This window comes from Taeniopygia guttata, chromosome 3 (genome assembly GCF_048771995.1).
Source record: "Taeniopygia guttata chromosome 3, bTaeGut7.mat, whole genome shotgun sequence".
Classification (NCBI taxonomy): Eukaryota; Metazoa; Chordata; class Aves; order Passeriformes; family Estrildidae; genus Taeniopygia; species Taeniopygia guttata.
Window position 1 is genome coordinate 56,037,990 of NC_133027.1, and position 25,221 is coordinate 56,063,210.

Consider the following 25,221-nt stretch of genomic DNA (forward strand, 5'->3'; position numbering starts at 1 on the left):
CCAAAAAAAGATTGCTTTTTCTAGTATACTTGACAGCAGCATGGAAAAGTCACAGCCAAAATAGCATCCTTTTGGAAGCTGTGTAGTAACAAATGAATCCTAAACATGTGACATTGAAGTTCCCATAGACTATGGGAAGGATAAGGAAACAGTAACAAGAAGTTAATGTCTATAAAATTACTTGCCTTGGCATGCTGGTGGCTGACAGATCCATAAGCAGGGACTTTTAAGGTTTTGCCAAAATATTTGGACTGTGGCAATTAAAATCTTTGTATATACCCTTTTCATTAGCGGCTGTGTTTTTGGGCCCACATCTCCCTCATCTTGGTGACCTAGCAGGGTGATTTTCTGCCTTCAAGACCATCCAGCTCTTTCTGTGGTCATGGTGACCGAGGTTGATGAAGAAGCAGCCTATGTGTCACCCATAGTGTGTTACATTCTCAGTATTATTTCTGGAGGACCACTGAAGGCAAGGCACTGATGTTCCTGAGCTCCTGTTCTAGAGTTCACCTTTTCCCTGGGAAAACTGGGAAGCCTGATCTCTCTCTCTCTTAGGCTCTGAGAACAGCAAGAGGCTTCTCCCTTGGCACCATCATAGAGGGCAGAGGAACTCTTCTGTTCTCCTTGATCAGCCTGCTGACCCAAGCTGCCTTATTCCCTGTTCCTGAGAGCTGCTGGCACTGGGCAGCACAAAGGGGAGTGAATAATGTTGCCTGATGTTTGCTATCACCATCTGCCTCAACCATTTGGTTGTCCCATTGCCATCTTGCACAGTGGATGTTACTGTGGCTATGTGAAACCACTTCTGTAACTTGGCCTGTTTTCTCTACCAGAGTTTTGGTGCAAAAAATCAAGTAAAACTCACAGCTTTTTAAGCCATCTTGTTTCCTTTGGCCACTTTGCTATCTTTCCTGCCTATTGCACTAGACTTCTTATAAATTCGTTCAATTTAAGCTTTAAACTACATTAAAGGAATCGGGGAATTTCTCTGTCAACAGATCTCTTTTAATAGAAAATATAAACCCAAGATATTTAACGGAACTCCCTGTATGCCAGAACAAGAGTCTTACATAACTTTTAAAATTTTGTTCGTTCTGGAGGCTCTTGCCTGTGCATCACATCCCTTAGTGCTTGCAGAGGTTTAGCAGATCACATCCTCTTTCTTCATTTAGAGGTGGTCAGAACATTTATATCAGAGCTTCACAGGGTTTTATGAGAAACCAAACAAACTTTTGCCATGTTTGCCAAGTCTGCAGTTCAAAGGGTCCTGCAGCTACTCCTGTTGTCATTACTGAATCTGGCAAGAGTACCACTTTCCCTGAATAGCTGCAACAGCCTTAATTTCCTCTTTAGTAGAAATTCCTGCTTTATCAGGTTTATTCCATCATGTGCCAAATTAAATTAAAAAAACCTTTCCAGCAAATTAGAAATCATGTATTCAGCATGAAGGACAGATTGGTGTTGCCTTTTATGACACTCCTGTATTTACAGAGCAATATATGTAAACCTAAAGAAGTTTGTTAGCTGTCTCACATCTAACAAAGGTGGGAACATCCAACAACAGAAATGTCATCACCCTCATATCATAATGAGATTATAATTTCACCTTCCTCCCAGTGCCTTGTGTCAATTTCTAAAGTGACCACTTAAGAGACTTTTCATGCAAGTCCTTCTTAATTAACAAGGAAATGTTCAGAGTTGTGACTTTCCTGTCGCTACTTGCCTTGTTGATTAGATATGGGCATGTGCTCATATTTGTTTTCATAGAGTTTGTAAAAACTGTATTAGAAACAATTATTGGAATAACCCAAAAGGTAGATAGAGGCATGTCTGCTACCACAGCCCTCTCTAGGTCCCAGAACAGAACTTCTGCCACACAATTTCTCAGCAGGTCTTGGTCATCTATTCAAAATACTAGGGGTCTCTTTTATAATGTTCCCCATGTTATCAGTGTTTTGTTGCCAAGAAAGGTTGTTGGAAGGAAGAACAAAACCCAGTGTGTTGAGGCCACAAGGAAAGGATTGCAGAACATTGTCTTGGAACATAGCTGGTAAAATAATGTAAAACTGGCTTTTCCTCTAAAAGGGATCCCCTGTTGCTTCCTTCAATTAAATCTGTTACAAAAAAAATCACAATCCATGGGCTAATCATATGAACAATAGAGGGATTCAAACTGTCCTGCCTCTCTCCAAATCTGAGACACCTACATGCACTCTAAACAGGCTATGTCAGGGCTGTGAAAATGCTGTACCAGGACGATGATATCTGATTTATTCCAATACAGTGTTTCAAAATTCAGCTCACAATCTTGTAATGTGTAGGGGGATGTAGACTTGGAGAGTAAACCTAGTCCAGTAGAAAGATACTGCAGAGAATTTGAATACAAATTTGGCTGTGGTTGCAGGCATCTGGTTCATGTCCATAAGTGCTAGCAGTAGGATGTAGGATCATAAAGCCTCTTTTGAATAATTCTGTGGAGCTGATAGTTCCCTTTGTAAAAAATTATGGTCATTTCAGGACAACTGGTATGCTTCAGTTTTAGTAATAAAAAAGCTGCTCAGCATGAATGCATTGAGGTACATTCACAGTGTATGAATTGGTTTTCATATTTTGAAAATTATAAAAGAGAATTCTGGGATAAACAAAATGAAAGGTTTTTTCATTTTTATTCTGAACAACCTTGAGGAGAAGACAGTGGAATTTTGTTTATTCACAGGCACAGAATTAAAGTAGTGTCACAATATTGATGCAAATGTAGTGCTGTGGTATATCTGTTCCCTTTTCAGAACAGAGATTACAAACAGAGCAAATGTGAATTTTTAAACCTCCCTTTTGAATCTAAGACATTCATCTCTGCAATGACTTCTACAGATATTCCAGTAATTCCAATAATTTTAGACAGTGCACTCAAAGAAGCATTTGCCTGCTGCAAAGGAATTGTATTCATCAAAGAAGCAGGCAAGCAGGAGCTGCAGCATGGGAGGAGATATGTAAAAAGGACAGATGTGTGTTAAATTGTCAAGTAGATATAGATGCTCAACACTTATTTTTAATTACATGACCTGTTTCATCTTATCAACAGTCATGAATAGGAGCGATACAATGGTAGCCAGCTACCTTGCTAGCCAACCATGGCATTGCAGACACTCCCGCAACTGCTGCTTTGGGAGTATGAGAATAGAAACAGAGCATCAGGGAATCACATAGGCCTGTGTGCCTGTTCACCAAGGTGGCTGCACAGATAAATCCAAGCACAATCTTCGTGCAAGGATGTGCATGCATTTGCATTCACATGTCAGTCAAATATCTTTCCAGTGGGAGTGCAGAGCTCTTAGGAGGTGCTACAGTCTTCACCCCAGACTTTTGATGAGCCTTGAATATCTCAAAATATTAAAAATAAACAAACAAAAAACCACAAGTCCATTCTTCTGTAGCTATATAAACTGAACTTATAAAAGTACCATTTTATAAAAATCTGATGTGTTTCATGCTTGAGAAAATACTTATAAGTGAGCTACCTGCTTATTTTGAAATAATAAACACAATAGTAGCTATATGGGTTTTAGACATATATCTGTAAATGAGAACTGTTCTGCAGAAAGTATTCATGGGAGAAGAGCTCTGGCCTTTTTCAGACCATAATACATTATGTACTACAACTAAAATTACACTGTGAGTAAATATAATCAGTACTGTTGTGTGGTATCTGGAGGCCTCTGTGACTGATTAGTCATATTCTGCATATTAAGCACTAGAGGGTCAAGTGTAAGAGTAGCTGAGCACCATATTTCCTATTGATTTTTTTTCTGATTTGCATGGATAGATCATTAGCACTATGTGAGTAATAATATCTGTGACCCCCAAGCAATTCTGAAAAACAAGAAATTCTGCAACTGGAAACCAGGTTTATTTTAAATAATCATTAAGTATTTTAATTATTTCTTCTAGTGATTAAATAGACCAGGGCAACCAAGACATTTTTGAGCATCTTTACTAGAAGCAAAGGAAATCAGTAATCAAAGGGCTTCCTTCAGAGGAGTGTGTGGGATCAATTCAGAAAAGCTGTGAGGAGATGCTCCTCATAAATACCTTGGGTGCCCTGGGAGAGAAGAGTCTGAATTAAGTCCCTCCTTCCTGTAAGTTAAAGGATAAATTTAGACCCAGGATTTAGAGATAGGAGTGATATGGTAAGCCGTGAGTCAGAGAATGTGGAGTGTGTAGCTGTTTGGTTTTGGGAATAGTGCCTCTGCCTCTGTTGCACAGGAGCCTGAAATATTTCTCCTTGGAAATGATAATTCTGTTTTTAATGTATTGTTATAATACATTCTTATATTTGTTTTTAACCAAAACTATCCCCTTAGATATTCTTTTTAATATCTTTAGAATATTTATCTACACTTTCTCCAAAATGTAAAGAAATGCTTTACCAAGATGTAGTCTAATGATTCTTCAGGGGGAGAGCACAGTTCTTCCTTGCCTGTACTAACAGTGCTGTGGAGGCCCAGAACTGCAAGAGCTACTGTTCCAGAGCAGAATGATCAGATTAACAGCTAATAGAGGCACTGCCTCTGAATATGAAGGGTTTTGTTTCCTTCTCTCTCTGCTCCTTGAATCCCCATATGAATTACGCTTTATCAGTGAAATCACTCCCAGGTTGTGCAGTACACTAGGAAGACTAATAAAAGTCTTTCTTAACTGTTATCTAAATGTGCTGCAAAACTTTAATAAATGTACATATATGAAAAGTGACAAATTTAGGTAATTGAACAGTACAAAGCTTTGTGCTGAGAGCATACAATAATATCTCTTTCACCAGATGCATGTGACTAAGCAGCCTCTTATTACTGGTTGCAGAATGCAAATGCCCAAACAAGACACAAAATGTATGACCTTTAAATACAGATGGAGGGAAACAGTTATTTACCTAGTGCAGGGGACTGTGAAATAGCAAATGGCATTACCAATGAGAATTGGACAATAAAATTTGCTTTTCCTGCAACTAATTCTTCATAACAGGAGGATTCTGCAGTAGGGTTTATAGTTTATTAGAAAAATGTTTCATGGAAAAGTACCATTTCAAGTTACATGTTATGATGTATGAGAATCCCCACTATGTATACTGTTGGTTTGTTGAATATGTTATTCATATGAAGTTTTAGCAAAACAGGGAAATGTCGGCTTCTTGTTTTTAGCAGCAGATATTTAAGAATGGACTGCTGGAACTTGCAATCCTTTGATGTTAGAGCTTTAACATCAAAGCTCTAGTGGCAGAAGAGAGCTTTGAGAGGAGGGACTATATGGTTTTTCTAGGTTTTATGCTTTGTTTAGAAAAATATATGTAACCTGTGCTTGGAGTGCTTTAGTAGTTTTTCCCATGAGAAATTCCTGAATTACAAGCAATGAATAAATAGATAGATTTAGATTTATTAAGCAAAATCACAAAATGGTGGCACCTAAATTTAGGAATGTTACTGAAGTGTAAATATGCCTTATGCTATATTTGATCCTGAGATTGGCTCATTTGGTCAGAGCATGGGGCTTATAATGCCAAGTTTGCAAGTATTATTCCCTTAAGGGCCATTTACCTAAGAGCTGGGTTTGATGATCCTTATGGGTCCTTTTCAACTGTGATCTTTGCTCAGATGTCACAGGTGACCACTGGCCAGAAAAAATTAAATTTGCACACTTACTCTTCTAAGCTGAATGAAAATTTATAATGTTAGCCAGTGGCTTTTGCTGTAGTATTATAAGAAACATGATCAGTGAAATATCTTTGATCTAATATGCTGTACACATCTTTATGGAACACTTTTGGTTTGGAGCTTGAGGTGGGGGGGGAAATCACTTTTTACAATCAGGAAGAGGCAGCTAATAACTTAGAATCCAGCTCAAGTCAGAAGCTTTTGATACAATGACAGATACTGTCTTTGCATGGCAATGAATTCCTTCTCTTGTCTGTTGTGATGCATAGGTGAAAAACAAGCAGCAGAGCCAGACGATGCAGAGCTGGTGAGCCTCAGCAAAAGGCTGGTGGAGAACGCAGTGCTGAAGGCTGTGCAGCAATATTTAGAAGAAACACAAAACAAAAGCAGGCAGACTGATGGGAGCCCTGCAAAAACTGAGGAAGCAGCGAGCAGCAACAAGAATGAGAGTGACAATGATAACAGCAAGTGAGCACTGTGCAAAAAGCCTGGGAGCAAATATCCCACCAAGAATAACTACAAAAACATGTTCTGCTCCCTGCTGAAATTTGCAAAGTGGTGCTAGGTGTCAGGCGTTCTGTGAGTCTCTTATCGAAAGTTTGTTCTGAATCAAAGGACACTGTCTACTGGTTTAATAAGTGCTTGCACTACTGAAAATCTGTCGAATGCTGGGAGGGATGGACGGTGGAAAAAAGACAAGAGTGGTGAAGCAGGCGGCTCCAGTCTTCACTTGCTCTGGATACCAAGAGTCCCTTTCTTTCTTTTGAGGAGAAACTGAACATTTTGCATTTGTCATTTGGACTGTCGTGGATGGTTATGGATGAAGCCTTGCCATAAGTAGAAGCGATGCCCTGCGCCCGAGGGTTTGGCAGCACTGCAGGGCTGCTTGCTCCGTGTGAGAGCACGTGCTGTTTCCTAGTCAACAGCAGTCAATACCAAGCTAAAAATTACCACTGCAGATACTCATTGCAGATACTATTACACAGTATGTAATAAGGCAGGAGTTTCCCTTAAATGTGATGCTGTACTGTTCTTTACATTTTGGTAGCATTTGTTGATGTAAATTATATTTTTTGATGAAATACCTTTTTATAAAAAATCTGTATGGGTGAAACACTGAGCACTTACTACTGTCCAAACCAGATATGATCTCTTTATCTCTGTACATTAATGATTCTAAATCACATTAGTTGTTATAAAATGTATTATATTGTTGTTTTCCTCTAGGAAAGAGCCATGAAGCAGACTTAGTAAAAGAAGCTTTACGCAGAGAAACGCAGGCCCTGTTACCCAGACTGAATCAGATAAAGGAGCTGTTAATGAGTCCCGAGATCCGCACAAAAATTAGCAAAGAACTCTTTGAAGACAGGCACAACCGTAACAGTAAATGGAAAAGTTGTATTGACTCTGAGTCTCCAAATGCATGACTGTAAATTGCCATTGTGGAAAATCTCATCAGGTTTTTTAAAGACAAAATATTGTGGCAAGAAATTTTTCAGGTTGGTTTGTTTAGGTTTTTTTAACTGAAAATGTGAATGGGTATAAAATGGTTCATGAAGAAGCATGCTGAAATACTTGCACAGAAGGATCATATTTCATAACAACGAAGTAAAGCTGCTTCTCAACACTGTATTGAAACCTGTTGGAGTGTGCAGGCATATGTCATGACTCCAAAGTAGAACAATACTGGTTTCAAATAGATCTGAGCAAACACTGTGCCCTTCCTTTATCACTGTAAATAATTTAGTTTTTTTCTCATATACTCCTTCCCTAACAATGACGTACAAGTACTAAAAATTGGTGGTTTTAAATACTTAAAAATGTATATTTGGGAAAAAAATTCCTCTTTTAATTATCTGCCTTTTGTATATGTACTGGCATTTTGGGTTAGCGTTGTATGTTTTTTATTGTTTTTTTAAACAGCACTTGAATACTTGTATAGATGCTGGCATTTAGTTTCTGCTGATGTTTACACTAAAGCAAGAATGTTTTAAATTTCAGTATGAAATTCAGGCTCCACTGATCTCAATGGCATACTCTCATTGGCTTTAAATGGGGTCAGGATGCTGCAATTAAGATTTCTCATGCAAATAATATTCCTTGGGATAATATTTACCTTTTTACTTTTGTAGAACAGAGTTTTTATCTTTTGTTTTTGATGTTCCTCCATCTCTACCTTCTGCTGCCTGAGGTGGGGTGTCAGTTTGCTCTCATTGTTCCCTCCACACACCTGCAAGATTGACTGAAGATTTGGATGATGGACAACAATGCAGGAGTAGGTCCAATATTTGCAATTTTTATAAACATGGTCATAAAAGCTATATAATATGTTGTGATTGGTATCAGAGTTGTGCTGTTAGAGCAGCTGTGTGCATGTTCTTAATTTGTCTCAAGCACTGTTCATTTATCTCACGTCAGAGCTTTTTTTTCCTCATTTGATATGTAACAGTATATTCTGAAATGCATCTTTTACATGTCATGTTCACAATAAAATATTTTTCATTTGCACTCCTTGTATGTTTTCACCTGTTTCCAAATGGACTTGAATAAAATTAAGTGCTTGCAAGTAACAGGGTTACAGGAAAGAAATAGTGCTCCAGTGAATTACACCATTAAGTTGACTATAGGGTATTGTGCCAACATACTACTCTGGAGCTTGGCTGCTGAAATCATGCAGATAAACTAGACCCAAGTCATTATTATTTTCAAGAAAAAATCTTTAAAATTCTTGGGATTAATTTATGTTCTGGGCAGGGCAGGTTTAGAAATAAATACCGGTTACAACTTCCTAGAGGTCCACTCTTGAAGTGTGAGTTAAAGGAGTAGTCTCAAAATACTCTATAATGATAGCTTTAAAAAAAAAATCTCAGTCTGAAATCACCCCTGGAGACCATTAGGAGGTAGCTTTTTATAGGCTGTCAGGCCATTTAAATCCAACTTGCACATAAGAACACAAAACCAGACACTCAGCTGCGAAAACAGGAAAAGAATTTTTTGTATTATATCTGAATAATGAATTGTCATCTCCCATTCCTCTATACAAGTAATTTCCATCATTAAGGGCCTTTTTATATCATTCAGCTTGTAACATTCTAATGTTTCAAGTAAAACTGTGGAAATTAATCACTAAATTTATGTCCAGGCACTTTGATAGATGACCTCATTATTTGAGAGCTTGCTCATTTAGTTCCTATGGATGGCATCGAGAATAGCAGCTCTGAAAAATGTTTAGGAGAGTCAAGGGCCTGAGCATAGGCATCATCTGAGATGTACTGGAGTGAGTCTGCCAGATATGGCGCAGTTCTACTGGATCAGGAACTGTGGGATAGGGGACACCCCAGAGCCTCTAAAAAGACTCTGGATACCTGTGTTTAAGCAACACATGTTTAAAAAACCCAAACCCATCTTTAATTTTCAGAAGTTTTGAGACAGGAAAATCAACAGGGTTTTTGTTTCTGAGCCATTCACATTCTCTTAAAATAGCCTTTACTTCTGGTTTTGACAAGAAAGACTGTTAATTTACTCAAAATTTAAAACAATAGGGGGGGAAAACCCTTGCATCTGGATTCATTCTCTTATGACAACCCTTCTTGCTTTCTCAAAGTTTTTTTTTTTCCACTGGCAGTGAAGCCTGACTGCCAAATTGAAGGATAAATCTCTTCTATGGAGGTGTGAGATGAGCACTGAAGAATGCAGATACATAAAGACTGAACCTAATATAGGCAGGTGTGAAGCTCAGAGCTGCACCCACCAGAACAAATGTGTTGCCTTCCTCACACTTACAAGTCATTTTCAGACAACAATTCTGTTTCTTAAACAAGCTTTTCTTCTGAGGAATGTCTTAAGGTAGTGATGCACAGGTTATTCTAGGAAAGTGTTGGCATTTCAAAGCAGATGGTGCAAGTTTGTCCATGTTTTGTTTTCAATTCTACCTTCCAGTTTGCTCATACTCAAAGCGTATTTCTATACTACCGATTGTAGAGCTGTCTATGACAGACAGTAGCTCAGCTTCCAGGTCTAATCTAGCTGGAACTGCCCATGACCTACTGAGAAACTTCCTGACATCTAGGCTTGGTCCAGGCATAGATCGAAAAAATTGCGTAAGGCATGCATTGGATGTCAGAGCAACCCATGCCATAAATTCCCTACGCTGTTGGGCTGTGCATGAGAGCTGTCTAAGAGTTGACAGAGTAACCAGAGAGACAGTAAATCCATGTAAGTCCTGCCTAACAGACACCAATTCTCTGATGAAGGAAGGGAGGCTCTTGTGGAAACCCATGCCTCCAAGCACAGGTGCACGTGGCATAAGGATGCTCAGTCTGGTAGCTAAGGGGTAATACACCAGCTGAGTGTGCATCTAGTCCTTTGTGAGAACGAAGCTAAATGGTGTTTCTGAATGGACTGAAGGTGACCTAAAGCTAAAATGGATTGGAGCTTAAGGTCAGATTTGAATGCTATGTATATCCAGATATACAGGTATTGAGACCCATGCTGGATAAGGCCCTATGTCTATTGAATTGTTTAGTAAAATACTACTTCTTGGCAAGGTTTACAGTCTGTAAATTAGGATTCAAGAGGCTTCATATTACATATTTTTAGAAGTTTCTGGTTATAACTGTGCACACTTCTGTGTGTGCTATTTTAGCCTAAAGACCAAGTGAGTGTGTCATGGATCAGAGTGTGAGCCATGCTTCATTCTGCTGACAAGAATGATACTGTTTCATTTTTATGTCAGTCTAGACATGACTCACCTATTCTTGTTAGAATTCTGACTTTTCAAGAGTCTTGAGAGATATCCTACACATTTATATAGTCAGCAAGCAGGAAAAATAGAAGAGCAGGGCTGCTGCCCTCAGTGGAACTTTTAAGTTGAAATTCGGTAAAAACACACATTTAATTTTTTTCCAGTTATGTCCAAGAATATGGAATGAAATGCAAACTGAAACTCTTTCACTGCAGATGAAATACTACCTGCACAGCTGCCTGCAGCCCAGTGGAAGGCAGGAGGAAATCTGTTTGCCTCAGGTGGAGTCTGGTAGCCAAGCACCTGAGGGTTGCTTAGCTCTGCTTTTAGCCTCACAGACTTGGTTTTGCACAATCTTTTTCAAAACGTTATTTTATCAGTGAACACCCTCTGCCTCTGTTCAGCTGTTAGGGGTATATTGTCTTGGCCTGAAAAAATGAGGGGCTGAACTTCTACTGTGGCTTTCAGCTGTTTCCATCCCTTTGGAGGAGGGGAGTTGTTGTTGCTGAAATCCTAAAGAGATTGATGCCTTTGCAGAGACACCTCTGGTCTCTCTCAGTGGGCCAGAGGGTGAAGAAGGGCCTGCACGACTGTTCACTGAAGTCTTCATCTGGCAGTGACTACTGTCTGATCCAGCCCAAAACCACTGGGCAAAAGCAGTTTCCAAGGGATGTACCCTCCAGAAATGGGATGGTGAGTGGGTCAACTGTGTGATTAGTGAGCAGTTGGATAAAGCAAGTGGTGTTTTAGCTTCATGAAAATTATGTCAAGCCATGATCATGTAATAATATAATTTGTAAAAGCCTTTTGGAATTTTGATTCATCTGTAAGTTTTCACATAATGACAGGGGGTAATCTCTGAGACTGATGAAGGTGCATATGCTTTCAAAGAGCTCTTTAGTACCACACCATAATCTTCTATAGAAATGCTTTGTAATTTTTATTTCAGTTAAACAAAGTCTTTCCTGGCCTGGTTTCAGAGGCAAGGAGTCACACTATTCTTATGGGAAAGGAAACTGTTTGAACCATGGAAGTAGGAGCACGTTAATGCTGACATGTGTTTTACTCTGCTGTTCCTTTGATCAATAGTTTCTGTATAAGCAACTTCTTAGCATGCACTCATCTTCTCATTTATATTCTCCTCATGTTAAGCCTTTATAATGAGAACATTTGTACTGAATGAAAATCAGTCCCAAGAGACGGCTGGGCTGAGGAATAAAACACACTCATAGTGGAGCAATAATTAGAACAGTACAAGGGAAAACAAAAAGCGATATGCCTGCCATTCCTGGCATAGCAAAAAGGGCACTCTGCCATTGATAAGCAAATAATTCTGCAGCAAGAGACTGGAGTTTGACTGCTGGTTTGTGGTCTCTGGTCCCACTGCTGTTTATGTTCTTTGTTTAGTAACTCTTGGATGAAAAAGGCATTAGCAGAGACTGGGACGTGGAACTGTTTCTTCAAGGAACTCTCCTCATTGCTGGAAAATGAAGTCCCTTTTTGCTCATGGTGATTAAGGATTAAACCAATCCAAAATGCAGAATTATGGTAGTTAAGAGGAGATAATTAAAAAATTACACATGAGGATTTCAGTAGAAGCTTATCTGATAAAAGTTGATTTTCTTTCATATAAGAAAGGCAGAGATGATTTGAGGTCAAGATCAACTCTAGAAATTCTGGTGGGATTTTTCTAGCAAAACTACAGTTTGAATTAAAACTCAGAGAAAGCATTGCATTTCCAGAATACTTTTTACTTTATTTTTTTTTTCTTTCCTTTTCTTAGCCATACAGAGAACTTCAGGCACTGAAACACTCAGAAGATAAGAAGAAAACATGCTGATATGATTTAACTTTAGTCATAACTGAGAAAAACAAAGCATAACAGAAAAACAAAACAAAGAAGAAATACCAGCAATTAATGATAAAATTCAAAGGTAGCTGGCAGTGTGAAAAAAAATAATAAGTCTAAATGTTTAGAAGAATAGAGAATGAAATTAAGTAAAACAATAGCATTCTCTGCATCTGGTCAGTCAAATAATGGACACTTGTGTTTGTCACTCTGCTGGACTGTGTAGGCAAATGTCCCATTTCGCAGTCACATTTTCCAACCAGATACATCCAAGGAAGAAGGCTGAATGAGCATGTAGTCACTCTAGCAGAGCACTGAAGTGAAGGGTTACAAGAAATATTGCAGGATAGAGGCTAAGTCAAGGTAAAGTCAAGGCAGAGCTCAGGGAGATAATCTCTGGAGGAGCAGGAAGAAGCAAAGGAACAAAGTGTGCGTTTGAAGCTCCATTTATCATTGTGTAGGTCCTCTGAACCTTCATCACTTTCAGAGGTTACCCCTTGTCACTATGTGAAAACTTACAGAAGAATCAAAGTTTCAAAAGGTTTTCACAAATTAAACTAGTACATGACCATGACTTGAAACAATTTTCATGGAGCTAAAACACAACTTACTTTATCCAACTAATGGCAAAGTGAAGTAAGTAGTCAAGTCCTTAAATGTGCAGAGAACTACAGGGAATTAATTACAAATGATCTTAAATTCTGAGGCATTCCTTCTGCCAGCCAGCAGAGTAGAGTGAGCAACAAACCTCCCTCCTCCAGAAACAAATGGATGACTGAATGTTTGCAAATGGCTCGAGGTGATGGCTGCAGCATCAAGCCTTGTTTTTGCCAAATGCAGGAAATTGGAATACAAACCTCAGGAAACTTATTTAGGTTAATTAGCAAAAAGGGTCCCTGCAAAACCAGGCAGAATCATCAAGTAAATATAATAACTTGATAAATTAAAACCTTCTTTACCATTGTGCTCTAAAATTAGATGTATCACTGGACTGGGATGGATCCTATTGTTTGTAGAATGATTCTTAACAAAGGGAATATGTGGAGAATGGCTAAAGCAACATAGTAAATTTATAATTCTGCAGAGGTAAGGAAGGTGTTTCAAAAGTGAAGGTGCAAAAAGGAAAATACAGATTAATTTCTTAGTTAAAATTAATATTTAATTAATATTAATAATATAGCTAATCTTAATCCCATCCATCCATCCATCCATCCCAGTAAAACTTCAAGTGCAGGGACAAGTCTAACATGTATAGTTCCATTGCATTTAAAGTATAAATATATGCTAATCAAGGAAACATAACTGAAACTGCTTTTAGTGGTAGATGTAGAAAACATAGAAAAATAGATTCATTGCTCATCAAGGTAGCATTGCCAGTCACCTGCCTGTTACATATTTATTCTATAATTTTCCATGTAGACATAATAGTACTTTTTCTAGAGATGCAGAAAAGGCACCAAAATACAGAGAACAACCACTTAATTTGTACCTTAAGATTAAAGAAAAGGAAATTAAGTAATAATTTTTTTGAGAGACTAGAAATCAACTTCCTTAGTTATAGACTAAGTAAATTTTTTTTACTTCCAGACTATAAGGGTGTACTATTTTGAAAATAACGTGGAGAAAGTACATTATGGAGCATCACTGGGTTTAATAATGGATTTAGTTACAGAAAAGATGAGTACAGAGAAGCCACAGATCAATTTGTCTTGTTTTGTCTTGTTGCCATCCTGTAACCTCAGACGCTTGGAAGACCACTTTTCGTCTCTCATAACTGCAGAGATGCTCCTTAATAGTTACTTACTCTCTGGGTTTTGTACTGCTGTAGTATTTCTGGATCATCCACATGAACTAATAATTTATATACATTCATAATTTACAATAGTGAGTATGATGGAGTAACAGAGGCTGAAGGCCATGGGATCAAAGGGAAGAAGGTTCTTTTCTGTAGTCAGTGAAGTTACATAGGTCAAAATATGTTATGGCTGCTCTCAGCTTAGTTTGTTTGGGCATCTTTAACCAGGAATAAAGAGACTCCACAAACTGGACATGCACAACTCAAAAGCATAAACTGACTGTTTATTACCTAACACATTAAAAAATGGGGTTTTACAAACTACTAAGCTAAGCTTTAACATGCTCCCTATCCCAAAATCTCTCTGCTGGTTGGGTGGCCATAAATTAGGAAGAGAGGGGTCAGTCTCCATAGTCCCCTGGACCAAAGTCTCCGTGGTGCAGAGCTGCCACCTGCCACCCCCTCTGGCAGTGCTGGTCCATCAGCTATGAGAGCCAGTGATTCCTGCATTGCTGACCTCCTGGACCCCATTGCACATCCTTCATCCAGCCTCCATCAGAGCTATGCAGGGCAGCTGTCAACATGAAACCTTGTTCCCAGGTTGGGGGAGCCACACCGTGCCCAGCAGCCTCACCACATCCCCATCTGTCATGTGGGCTGTTCTCCACAGCAGCAGACATTTCCATCCAAATACTACATTATCTTATGCATGGGTGCATTAATGTTATTATTTGTATTCCAGACTCAAACTGGTCCTTGCTAGAATTAGATGAAGGAGGTTTCAGAGAAGTGTTAGCTAACATTTGTTAATCATTATTCTTGAATGTAATCTCAGAGCACTTGGCTCTGCCAAAATATTGGACATTTTCCTCACACTGTCTACTATCCTTCACTCCAGAGAAATCCAAAAAGAAGCTTGCTTTAGCCACAGCTGGCCCCAGAAGATTAGTCACAGAGGCACAGGAAGCCTATGGACAAAATCAAATGGAACCCTATGGCAATGGACACTGAACACACAAATAAAATCTTCATATTGCATGCAGTCCTCTCCTTCCTCTGGTTTACTTGGAAGTCATCCTGCAGGGCTTCTTTGGTGGGAGCTATGCAACATGGGAATGCTCAGTTTGGCTGTTTGTGAAATTCATCCTTCACTAGTCATGTTATTTAGATTTGGAGGTTTGTGCAAGACCAGTTTAAAAATAAACACAAGCCCAACATAGACCTAGCACAGTCTGGTGTGAACATGTTGCAGCACCTGTGTTAAATTCTCCTGATATTAAAGAAACTTCGTAATTCTCTCAACACTAAGCCTGAACTCACACAAATATATTAAGAAGCTTTCAAAGGAAATTAAGAGTGGATTTAGCCTCTATCTCAAAGTTTTATTAATTGTACAAGCAGACACACAAGGTTATGCACAAAGCACTTGTGTGCACTTTGTGCTGCTGCTGCAGAAGTCTATGTCATGTAAGTTACATGACAAGAAGAGTTTTGCTCATTCGTATGAACACCATAAGGTGCTTCATTGGAGAGAAAAAGAGGCTCAGAGTAGCAAGACACCCAGAAGCTGAGCAAATCTGGGCTACGAGACACCAGATCTAGAGAATCTGGTGTAATCATCATCAGGGACTTTCATCACCCAGATTTCTCCATTGAAAGGACAGAGAGAGAAGTAGAATCCCAAAACAGAACCAGTAAGTATTTATTAGGCACTTGTTTATAGAGTGGGCTGCTGGCATGATGTCTAAAATAGACCTGTTTTTAATCAGACTACTTTGGAGTGTGTTTAAAAATGGAAAATGCCCTTGCTACCCAAGTGAGGTAAATTTCCCCAGCAGTCTACGGGAAAAATATAACCAGGGTGTCACATTTGCATTAATAGAAATTAAAGTATACTAAGGCCAATACTGAATAGCTTTAGAAACCTTGTTCTGAGCCTCTGGGATAAACACTGTTAAATAATGGCAAAATAAACATGCAAGCAACTTATAAATTCATTCCACAAGTCACAATGTTGCTTTTTATGAGATCAAAAATCATGCAAAAAATTATGCAAGGATATTCAGCCAAGTTTTTTGTGCCAAAAAAAAAATTAGAGAAACTCAGCATTTTTTTGTCTGTTTTTGACTGTTTCCCTTATGGGCCCACTCCACTGAGAATATTCTGTGGTTCCAAAGCCAAATGAGACTAGGAAACCTAGTTAACAGGTAGCACACATAGCTGTAGCTTACGTGCATTAACAAATTTCTTTATACCAAAAATTTCCCCCCCCCCCCCCCCCGCTTTACTCATGGAACTGTAAGAACTAGCACAAAGTAAGAGATAGCCCAAAGAGCCATGTTCCCAGTTTCAGGAGCAGTGGCTGCTTCAGCTAAGTGTTTCTTTCCCTGGCACATCCTCCCTGTTTCCAGCAATCAGCCCTTAAGGGACTTGGTGAGTGGGAAGTTGCATCTGGAACTGGAGGCTGTGATTACTAGCCTGATTAGCAAAAATGAAAATTATTTCCAAAGAGCAGAGAAGAGACATAAGATGATAATAAAAGACAGTTGAAGTAGTAAGTGAATTAATGAGCAAAAGAAAAACTCAGTCCTATTTCACAACAATAATTTGAGTGCTGTTTGGTATAGTCCTAGCATTCATAGAAACAGAAAAATTGGCTGAAAAATATGGAGTGGCTTGGGTTGCTCTTATGCCCTGCTAAGCCATGAATCTGTACCCACAGTGTGCACAGGAAGTGGCCAGGCCCGTACTACACTGTGGTTCTCAGCACCCTTAGCAAGGCTTCCTCAAAGCTCTTTGATGCTCAAACTAAACAGCTGTCCTTGTATTGCAGTGCCAAATCCGAACTTTTTGGCTGCCAAGGTCAGGGAGATGCTCCCAGAAAAAGGTTGGTGGGCAGCTCTGTTTTTCAGTAGGACATTGCAAATCCTCACCCCCTGGGATGATTTGCCTCCAGCTGAGGCACCATGGCCTCCAACTGAAGAACAGCCATGTGGTTGTGCCTGGCATAGAGGCAGTGCCTTGGGCAAATCACCTCTTCACAGGCAGGCAATCTGGGTAATTTACATCCTCCCAGGGCAAATGTACTTCAACTAGACCAGAGAGTCAATGCAATACTTTGGACCAAATGCATGATAGATTGTGATTGCAGAAAATAAATACTTATTTTGAAAGAAAACCTTTTTAGTGTGCTATTAGATCAGGACAAAATGTTGCCTGAATAATAATTACAACTGAAATTACACTTTTGTTTTTCTACTTTGGGGTTTGGGGGTGAAGTAGCATTGCCAGAGCTAGGAGAAAGTCTGGTTCTTCTTAGTGCACCAAAGCTGCTAACTGGAGAGAATGTATCATTCATATTGCTTTTCTGTTATGCTCCTTTCCTATTTATCTTCTGTTAAATAATGCTCCTTCTTGAAGACATGCCAGCAGGCTGGGTCTATGTTATAACTCAGTGCTTCAACAGCCTGGATCCTATCAAAATATTGTGTTGCAATAAGGGACATTAGAGAAAGCTGGCAGGGCACAAACAGAAGAATGGTTTAGTATACAGTAGATAATCAACCTGCAGAACCTACTGCAGAAGGGTCTTGTTGGTGGAAAACCTTTACAAGTCTTGGGGGATGAATGGATGACAGAAAATACACTGTGGGTTGATACTGAAACCACAGCCACTTTAGGAAAGCCTCAGCTGTAAAGTTCTTTCTGTCTTTTAAAAGATGAAATTTTATTAATATTTCATTTGGCCAGTTTGCAAAACATGTGACCTTTGTTACCCTGACTTCTTGGGCTTTGGAAAATTGCTGTACTATTCATTTGATCATATACAGGAAAAGCATTGTTATCAAGCTGAGATTGGATTACCAACAGAAATACAATTGTAGGCTTGATAAATTCACAAGAGCCTACTCAAGGTGATAATATGTGCAGATTGTTCTATTAAAGCCCAAGGAGATTCTCATGCTTCAGAAGTATTCTTCCCACCCCTGGCACAGGGAATTATCCTCATCTCATGCACCTTACCTGTATTTAGAACTCCTTACTAACACAGAAAACACACTTGCTATTTCTCTTCTATTTGAGAGCATGTTTTCTTCTCACATGGGAACCATTTTATATTTCTGTATTTTTATCCATGCTGGCCCATTGTTACACCTCTTGTGTCCTGGGACAGACCTTCTGGACTGATGTGACTAGAACTGAAGTCGTTGTTATCATTCCAGGGTCATATATAGTCTGGCATGATTATGTTTTATTTTTATATTTCCTATTTCTTTCCTAATAATTCATAACATTCAGTTAACTTTTTGATCATTGCCCTGAACTAAGGTGAAATTTTCAGAGAAATACTCACAATGATTGCAAGATCTTTCTCCTGGGTAGCAATAGCTCGTTGGCACACCATTATTGTGAATGTGTAATTATGGTAGGTTTTGCATTGATTTGTATTTACCAGTATAGAATTTATTCAGCCACTGTGTTATTTATTGATATTCTCACAAAATATTTTTACAGGTCTTGGTAGACTTAGCTTTGACTATTGTGATTAATTCAATGTTATCAGCAAGAAGTGTCTCCTAAGTCTTCACTTTATTTTCACTACATTCCTTCACGACATTTCCTATTACTCTACTAATTTTATAATAATAATTGCTGAATTTCTTTAATGCACCTTAAGAAGAGACATTGTTAAAATGATTTGATGATTAGCTCATCTTTAATTGTATGCTTGTTGGTATCTTCAAATAGCTCTAACAGCTTTTACTCTAAAAACCATGTTGATTCATTCCATATATAACATATTTATCTATTTTCTGAGGTTTTCCCATTAATCTGCTCAGTAGATAAGGCACATTTATCTCTTTGTAATTCTCAAAATTTCCCCTGGGGTTTCATTAAATATTGATGCCACATTTACCACTTTCAAGTCCTTGGGATCTGAACTAATTTTAAGTAGTGGGGTACAGTGTGGTCATTTCAAACCATCCTAGAACTGAATCATGCAGAAATTACTCATGTTCTGGTAGCTGGACTTCAGCATGCCTGTTTTGCTGTATTGCTTCATTTTGGAGGAAAAGCAGTGCAGATTTAGCACCTCATCCACCTGCAGATGAGCATCACATTTCACTTGTATCTGTTGCTTTCAATTCCAGGACTTTTGGATTTGCCATACTACTTATAATGTCATGACGGGAAGTAGTAAGAACCAGCACCTGCTGCCAGTGACCTAAGTGGACAGTAAAGTGCCCTTTCAGCTGGAAGATTTTAGTGGTCCCTGTGCCAAAATGTACTGTGAAAACTGTGCTAGATCCATTATCAATACAAGTGTAATAAAACTGGAATGGATAAGCTAATTTTCCTATATGAGAAGCTCCAAGAGTTGTGTCCATGTGCAACTGCTTACTTCTCAAATCAACAATTACCAGAGAAAAAACTTGGACCATACAAATCCTCACAACCAAAAAGAAAAAGGGTTTTTCTACTCTTTCAGATGAACAATTTGGCTGATAAATGCTCCCAAGAATGGGCTCACCTCAGAGGAGAAAACAGAGATCCCAGTGGAGTAAAATTACAATGGCTCTCTCCTATCATACTTCTGCCAAAGCTCATGCAAGTGAAATTACAGCACAAATCCAGACAGCCGTTCATCGTAGGAAGGAGGCGACGGGAGAACTTCCAAGTATTACAACAGTTCTTTACTGTATTTAGATTTGATCAGTTTGAGGGGTAGAAAATAAGGTTCTGAGAGAGAAATAATTTAACAAAAAGAAAAATCCTGCATGCTGAAGGTAATAATATTTTAAACAAGAAACTTTGTTTCTGGCCTTCAAAAAGAAAGATGCTTTCAATTTCCTGTAATGATAAAGACATTTTGCACCATCTGGACTTACGTTGCAGTTTTCAAGCAGGAAATTTTTTCATTCCTGTGTAACCTTCATATCTTAGTTACAGTGATCTCTAAAACTCAGCTACAGTAATGTTATTGTATAAAATAGACTAAATATCAAGCATCAAATACCAGACTGATTTTCTCTTCAGAGATTCCATTTCTTTAATGTGCAAGTTATTTTGTCCTTGCAAGGAGTCTGTTACAGCACTTTCCTTTCTGCTGGTGGTGGAAACAGAACCCTGTTCACCCATGGCTTAAGCCCAAACCTGCTAAGTGTACTGTCAATGCTGCCTGTGATTTTAACACTGTGGAAAGCAGACTCGAAAGACTCAAGGTCCCATTAAGCCTTTGAGGGATGTGGCAAGAGTAACAGATTCAAGAATGCAATTTAAGTCTTCATTTTCAAGTGTAGAACTCAGCACTAGGGAAGATCTTTGGGATATACCGATGTAGTTTTATTGACTTGAGTTTATTTTACATCAGGACAAGCCTACCTGAAAATTTACGTTTAAGATCATGTTTTCCACAATGACAAACAGATGTATCCAGACAAAAAATTTCTTATATATATTTATATTATACATATATATACATATATAAGTGTGTATATATAAATATATATTTATATATATATATGTATATTGAGACACAGTCCACAGCACAAAATTCATTTGCAAGAGTACAAATGCTTGAACTTCAGTTCACAGAATCTATCATCAATATTTAAAGTAACTTCAGAGCAAATGCAACAGTCTCATGCCTCCAGTTATCACAACTTCCAGCAGTAAGTTATCATGGCAAATCCACTTAGAGATAACAATAGGTGTTTAAACACACAACTGAAAATGCACCTTAACCTTGTGCCTGCATTAGAACAAAGTTTTCCTTATGATTACTTGGATTTCCTGCTTCCGTTCGGGCTGAAACTACTTTGAGAACAGTTTCACTCAACTATGCAACAGTTTCATTTGTAGCAGCACCAGCAAAACAGAGAACAAAACATGGATAAGAAAAAAATTAGCAAGTCCTAAAAATACCATAATATTTGGCATTAGTTATTATTCTGAAATTAAAATCTGAAGCAGAAACCTTCCTTTAAGGAGAAGCTGCTAATACATTTCTTTTCTTGGAAAGGTCTCTTCCCTCATAAGAATTCTGAAAATACCAAGAAACAAACATGTGATTTCTCTAAGTTTTTCCATCTGGGCAGCTTTGTTCAGCTAAAATATTCTTAATCTCTTAAGCGTGACCTGATGCCACTTATTTGCATGCTGCATGAATCCTCTTCTGACCTTGCAAATTGAGTTTATATGTATACTGATCTACAGCTGCTGTTTGCAATGCCAGAGGCAATTCAATTGTTTGGTACTTTCATTAGTCTCCTATTGATCGGTTCCTCTTCCTCCCTGCTGTGCACAGAAAAGCACATTTCCTGCTGCTATTTGCTGTTTAACAAAACCCTCTTACTGGTTTTTGGCATTTTGATGGTATTTGATACTAACCTGGTTGTTCTTAAAGCAGCATTTTAATTTAATATTTTATTTAAAGCAAACTTTGAAGCAACTTTATATGGTCCTGGAAGTTCTGAACACTTAGTCAATCACTTCTCCCTCCCTCCCAACATCTATTAAACTGAGTACTGGGCTGAGAAGTGGGAGGCTTTCCTCACCTAGCTGAGGGCATTCCTGACAAATACTGCAGCGTGCCCTCTAAGGCTGCTGTCCAGCATATGCTGGGAAGCACAGCACCCTCACACACTGTGGGGTGTCATCAGCTGGGACACTGGGACCTCTGAGGTCTCACAGAAGAATCTGCCATTTCCAGGTGACCTCACTGGAGTCAGGTGAGAGAGCAGCCATGGGAAAACCCTGACCTGCCTTGTTCTAGTCAGGGGTGTTACACAAGATTACTATGATGAATTATTTAAAACAAGTTTTTTTCATGCTGTAAAGCCACAGCACCCCCATACCGTTTCTTAAGCTGGTGCCTTCTGTCCTAGGACATTTGCTGACCCATGGGAAAAGGGAGCCTCCAGTTTGGAGGCAGTGTTCTTATGGCAGCTGGGATTGCCATGGGGGACACATCTACTGTCTGTTTTGTGTTTTGCTCCCATTCTGTGGTCATCAGAGAGTAGGACTTTGTTTTCAAGTTAAAACTCTCATTCACTTCAATATATTTCATGCCATTGATTTTGTTTTATTAGGGTTTTGAACATTTGAAACAGCTTGGACATCTATAGGTCAAGGAGAACATGTTGTTTAAATGCTCACTAGCACAGAGGAAAAACACTTCTTTCACTTTTTTTTTTTTTTATGGTAAATCCTAACATTCATACCATGTCTTTTAAAGATATTATTTTTAGATTGTTGATGCTTGCATTCAAGGGTCTTTAGGTGAGTTGCTGGAGCAGTGACCAGCTGTGAGGTCTCACAACATATAATTTGAGAGGTGCACTAAACCTTCGGGGCAGAGGACAGCTGACTTTGCTAGACAGGAAAAACTACACTAAACTTCCAAGTCTGTGTGTTTTCATGCTCCCCAGCCTGCACAGAACAGCACTAAAGTCATTGGAAGTGGCAACATGCCATTTCATCAGTGCTGAATCCTTCTGCCAGAATGACTCAACTTCAGCCATGTGATGTGTAAGTAAAAATAGGAATAAGCATGGGCATGGATTTATGGCATGAAAGATCAGATATTGAAAGTTGAATTGTTACAAATTTTCTTTTAATCTGAAAAGTAATAGGAAAGACATGAAAAATCTCCAATATTGAAGTTCTCAATTGCAAAGGCCTATCTTGATGCTACTGGAAAATGTCAGCTGAATTTCTGACTCAGTCTCCAGCAGGGAAATCCTCCTGCCAAAGTCACATGATCCAGCATGGAAATCCCAAGTGTCATATAATATATTCCTGAGGGTAAATATCAATATAGAAACTGTCTTTTTTTTTTTTTCTGGCTGTTGCCAACCACTTCTCAGAAATTTGCATTCATCCATTAAATTTGTTTCCATGGACCTCTTCTTTTTCCTCAGCCCTAGCCCCTGCTGTGGTTCAGACAGAGCTGTGCTTTGTCCACCTGTGAGCACATGCAGGGGCACCAAGCTCCCTCCTGCCACAGAAAAAACCCTCTCCCTGCTGCTATCAGTGGCAAAGCCACTGTCTGGGACAAGTTGTGTGGCACACAGCTACAGGGTCCTGCTCCATCTCAGACAGTGATGGGCAAGAGGAGTTACCAGAGCAGGGTTAGAAACACTGAAAGCCTCAGGGAAGGGACCCCAGCACCCGCCCCTTTTCAGCTTTGCCCCAGTGACACAAGAGAGCAGCCTGGGGTGCTTGGGGTATCTTCCTTATCCTGAACCCAGCTCTGATGGACACCTTCTTTCCCTGCCCGCATGCTGTGGTTTTGACCACCATGTTGGGAGGACATTAGGCTTCCTGGTGGCAGGAGACCCTTCCCCCTGGGCTGGGACATCCCATTTAGATCCAGAGTTGGCCAGAAATGGCTTAATATGGTGCAAAGCTCTTGCCTGTGGGAACAGAGTCACTGAACTGGTCTTAGGACAAGTTCTTCATCTTCCTTCAGGGAAGTCAAGTGTCTCATGAGCCACAGCAGTTCCTGAGCTGGCTGGGGCCCTCCAGCCCTGCCCCATGTTGCAGACTCACCACCTCCCTGCAGAGCCCCATTATGCCATCTATCATTTAAAATGACATTCCAGTAATGCCCAAGAACCCAGGTACTTGGTAGTCTCTGGAACCGTGGGGGTTGCTCCTAGACATACTTAAAGGCATCCAGATGATGGCAGCAAAAAGGACTGCGTACAGCCACACAGTCCTCTGCATTTCCAATCTTTAAAGCCAATACAATGCTCTCTACTATAGCTTACACAAATGAGGAAGTTTTAATTGCGTCCTGAGAAAAAACAGTATGATCCTTAGTGCCTTGAGAGTTCAGATTTCTGCAGAACAAACACTTTCCTTCAGCTCCCCTGCTTTATTTTGTCCTCACTTCACTGTATAAAACAAGTCCTCAAACCCCCTGTGGATGAGGGTTAGCCAAGGCAACACGGTTCCAGGCTTGCCATATACCTAGTGCTGAACATGGCAAGGGTTTAGTGTCTCATGGCTGGTTTGTGAAGGAGCAAACTGAGCAGAAGAAATCATCACAGCTTATTTGGCATGGGATGAACCCCTGGACTCTGAGGTAAAGCGCCACTCAGGGGCTACAGACTGCAAGTTGTGCTATCCCACTTTCATCCAGTGCACATGGCTGCCTATTGGAAGTGGAATGACAAAACCAGAACTAAACAAGCAAAGAACCAAAATAATCACATTTTGAAGAGCCAGAGCTAAAAGGCAGCTTGGAAATGAAATGTTTTCACACAGGCTGAAACAACAGTAACAATATAATGCTGCAGTTACCGCATGCAAGGACTGACTTTGTAGGAGTGCTCAACTGAGGCAGACCAGCTTGCACACAGGTGATGGATGGATAAAAAGGACACTTACAGAAACCATTCCCAACAAATTGTAGCAGATTTAAAACCTGCTGCAAGAGATGAAAGCCAGCAAGTATTATGGGCTGGAGATTCATAGGCATTGCCCAGGTTTCAGATTCACTGCATTAAATGAAACCTCCAGACAATTACAGAAAATGGATCATAACCAAGTGAAAACAAGCCCAGAACATTCAGTCCTGTCCCACAGACATGCTGGAAGGATCACCCAGACAAAACCAGTTCAGTTTTGCATGGACAGCTGGGGTATATGAATCTGGCATGTGGGCAGTTGTAGGTGACAGAATAGCAGGATGTCCACGTCCTGCCTCTGGGTGCATGGCCCCTGAAAAAGGGAAACTCTTTATCTGAAGTAGGCTGCAGATCACCAAAATAGCACCTGTCAGACATCTGAAAGCTTTTACATTTGAGCCACCATCTGGACTAAAGTATCTATGCTGAAAGGCAGCAGATCGTATTTTAGGGAGCGGTTATTTTCCTCTCTCCAGGGAGTGGAGGGGTCTTGCCCATGCCCAGCAGTGTGGTGTGACAGAACTGCTGTCACCAGCTCTGTCTCCCTGCCCCATGCACTCACACTCATCTTGCATGGCCAACATGCACTGTGGATTCCTGCCCTGTTTTCCTACAAATAAAATACATTCAGCTTTCTCTGGAAAACAGCAAGAGATTTCTTCATTTCTGTAAGCAGCTTGTGCCACTAAGTGCCCTTGGTGGTAAAAATATGA

At 39.5% G+C, this 25,221-nt stretch overlaps 1 protein-coding gene across 3 annotated transcripts in view; it reads left to right on the top strand.

The window, feature by feature from the left end:
* AKAP7 (A-kinase anchoring protein 7) overlaps positions 1 to 8,210 on the top strand; it is an 83,711-nt gene extending 75,501 nt beyond the window's left edge. For 2 of the 3 annotated variants that reach the window (XM_012572649.5, XM_030267937.4), the window contains exon 8: positions 5,972 to 8,210. In XM_012572649.5, the coding sequence (XP_012428103.5) occupies positions 5,972 to 6,174 (203 nt within the window). In that variant the 3' untranslated portion in view covers positions 6,175 to 8,210. The remainder of the gene's footprint in view (positions 1 to 5,971) is intronic. The other variant, XM_030267936.4, reaches the window with a different exon arrangement.
* The last annotated feature ends 17,011 nt before the right edge of the window (positions 8,211 to 25,221 follow it).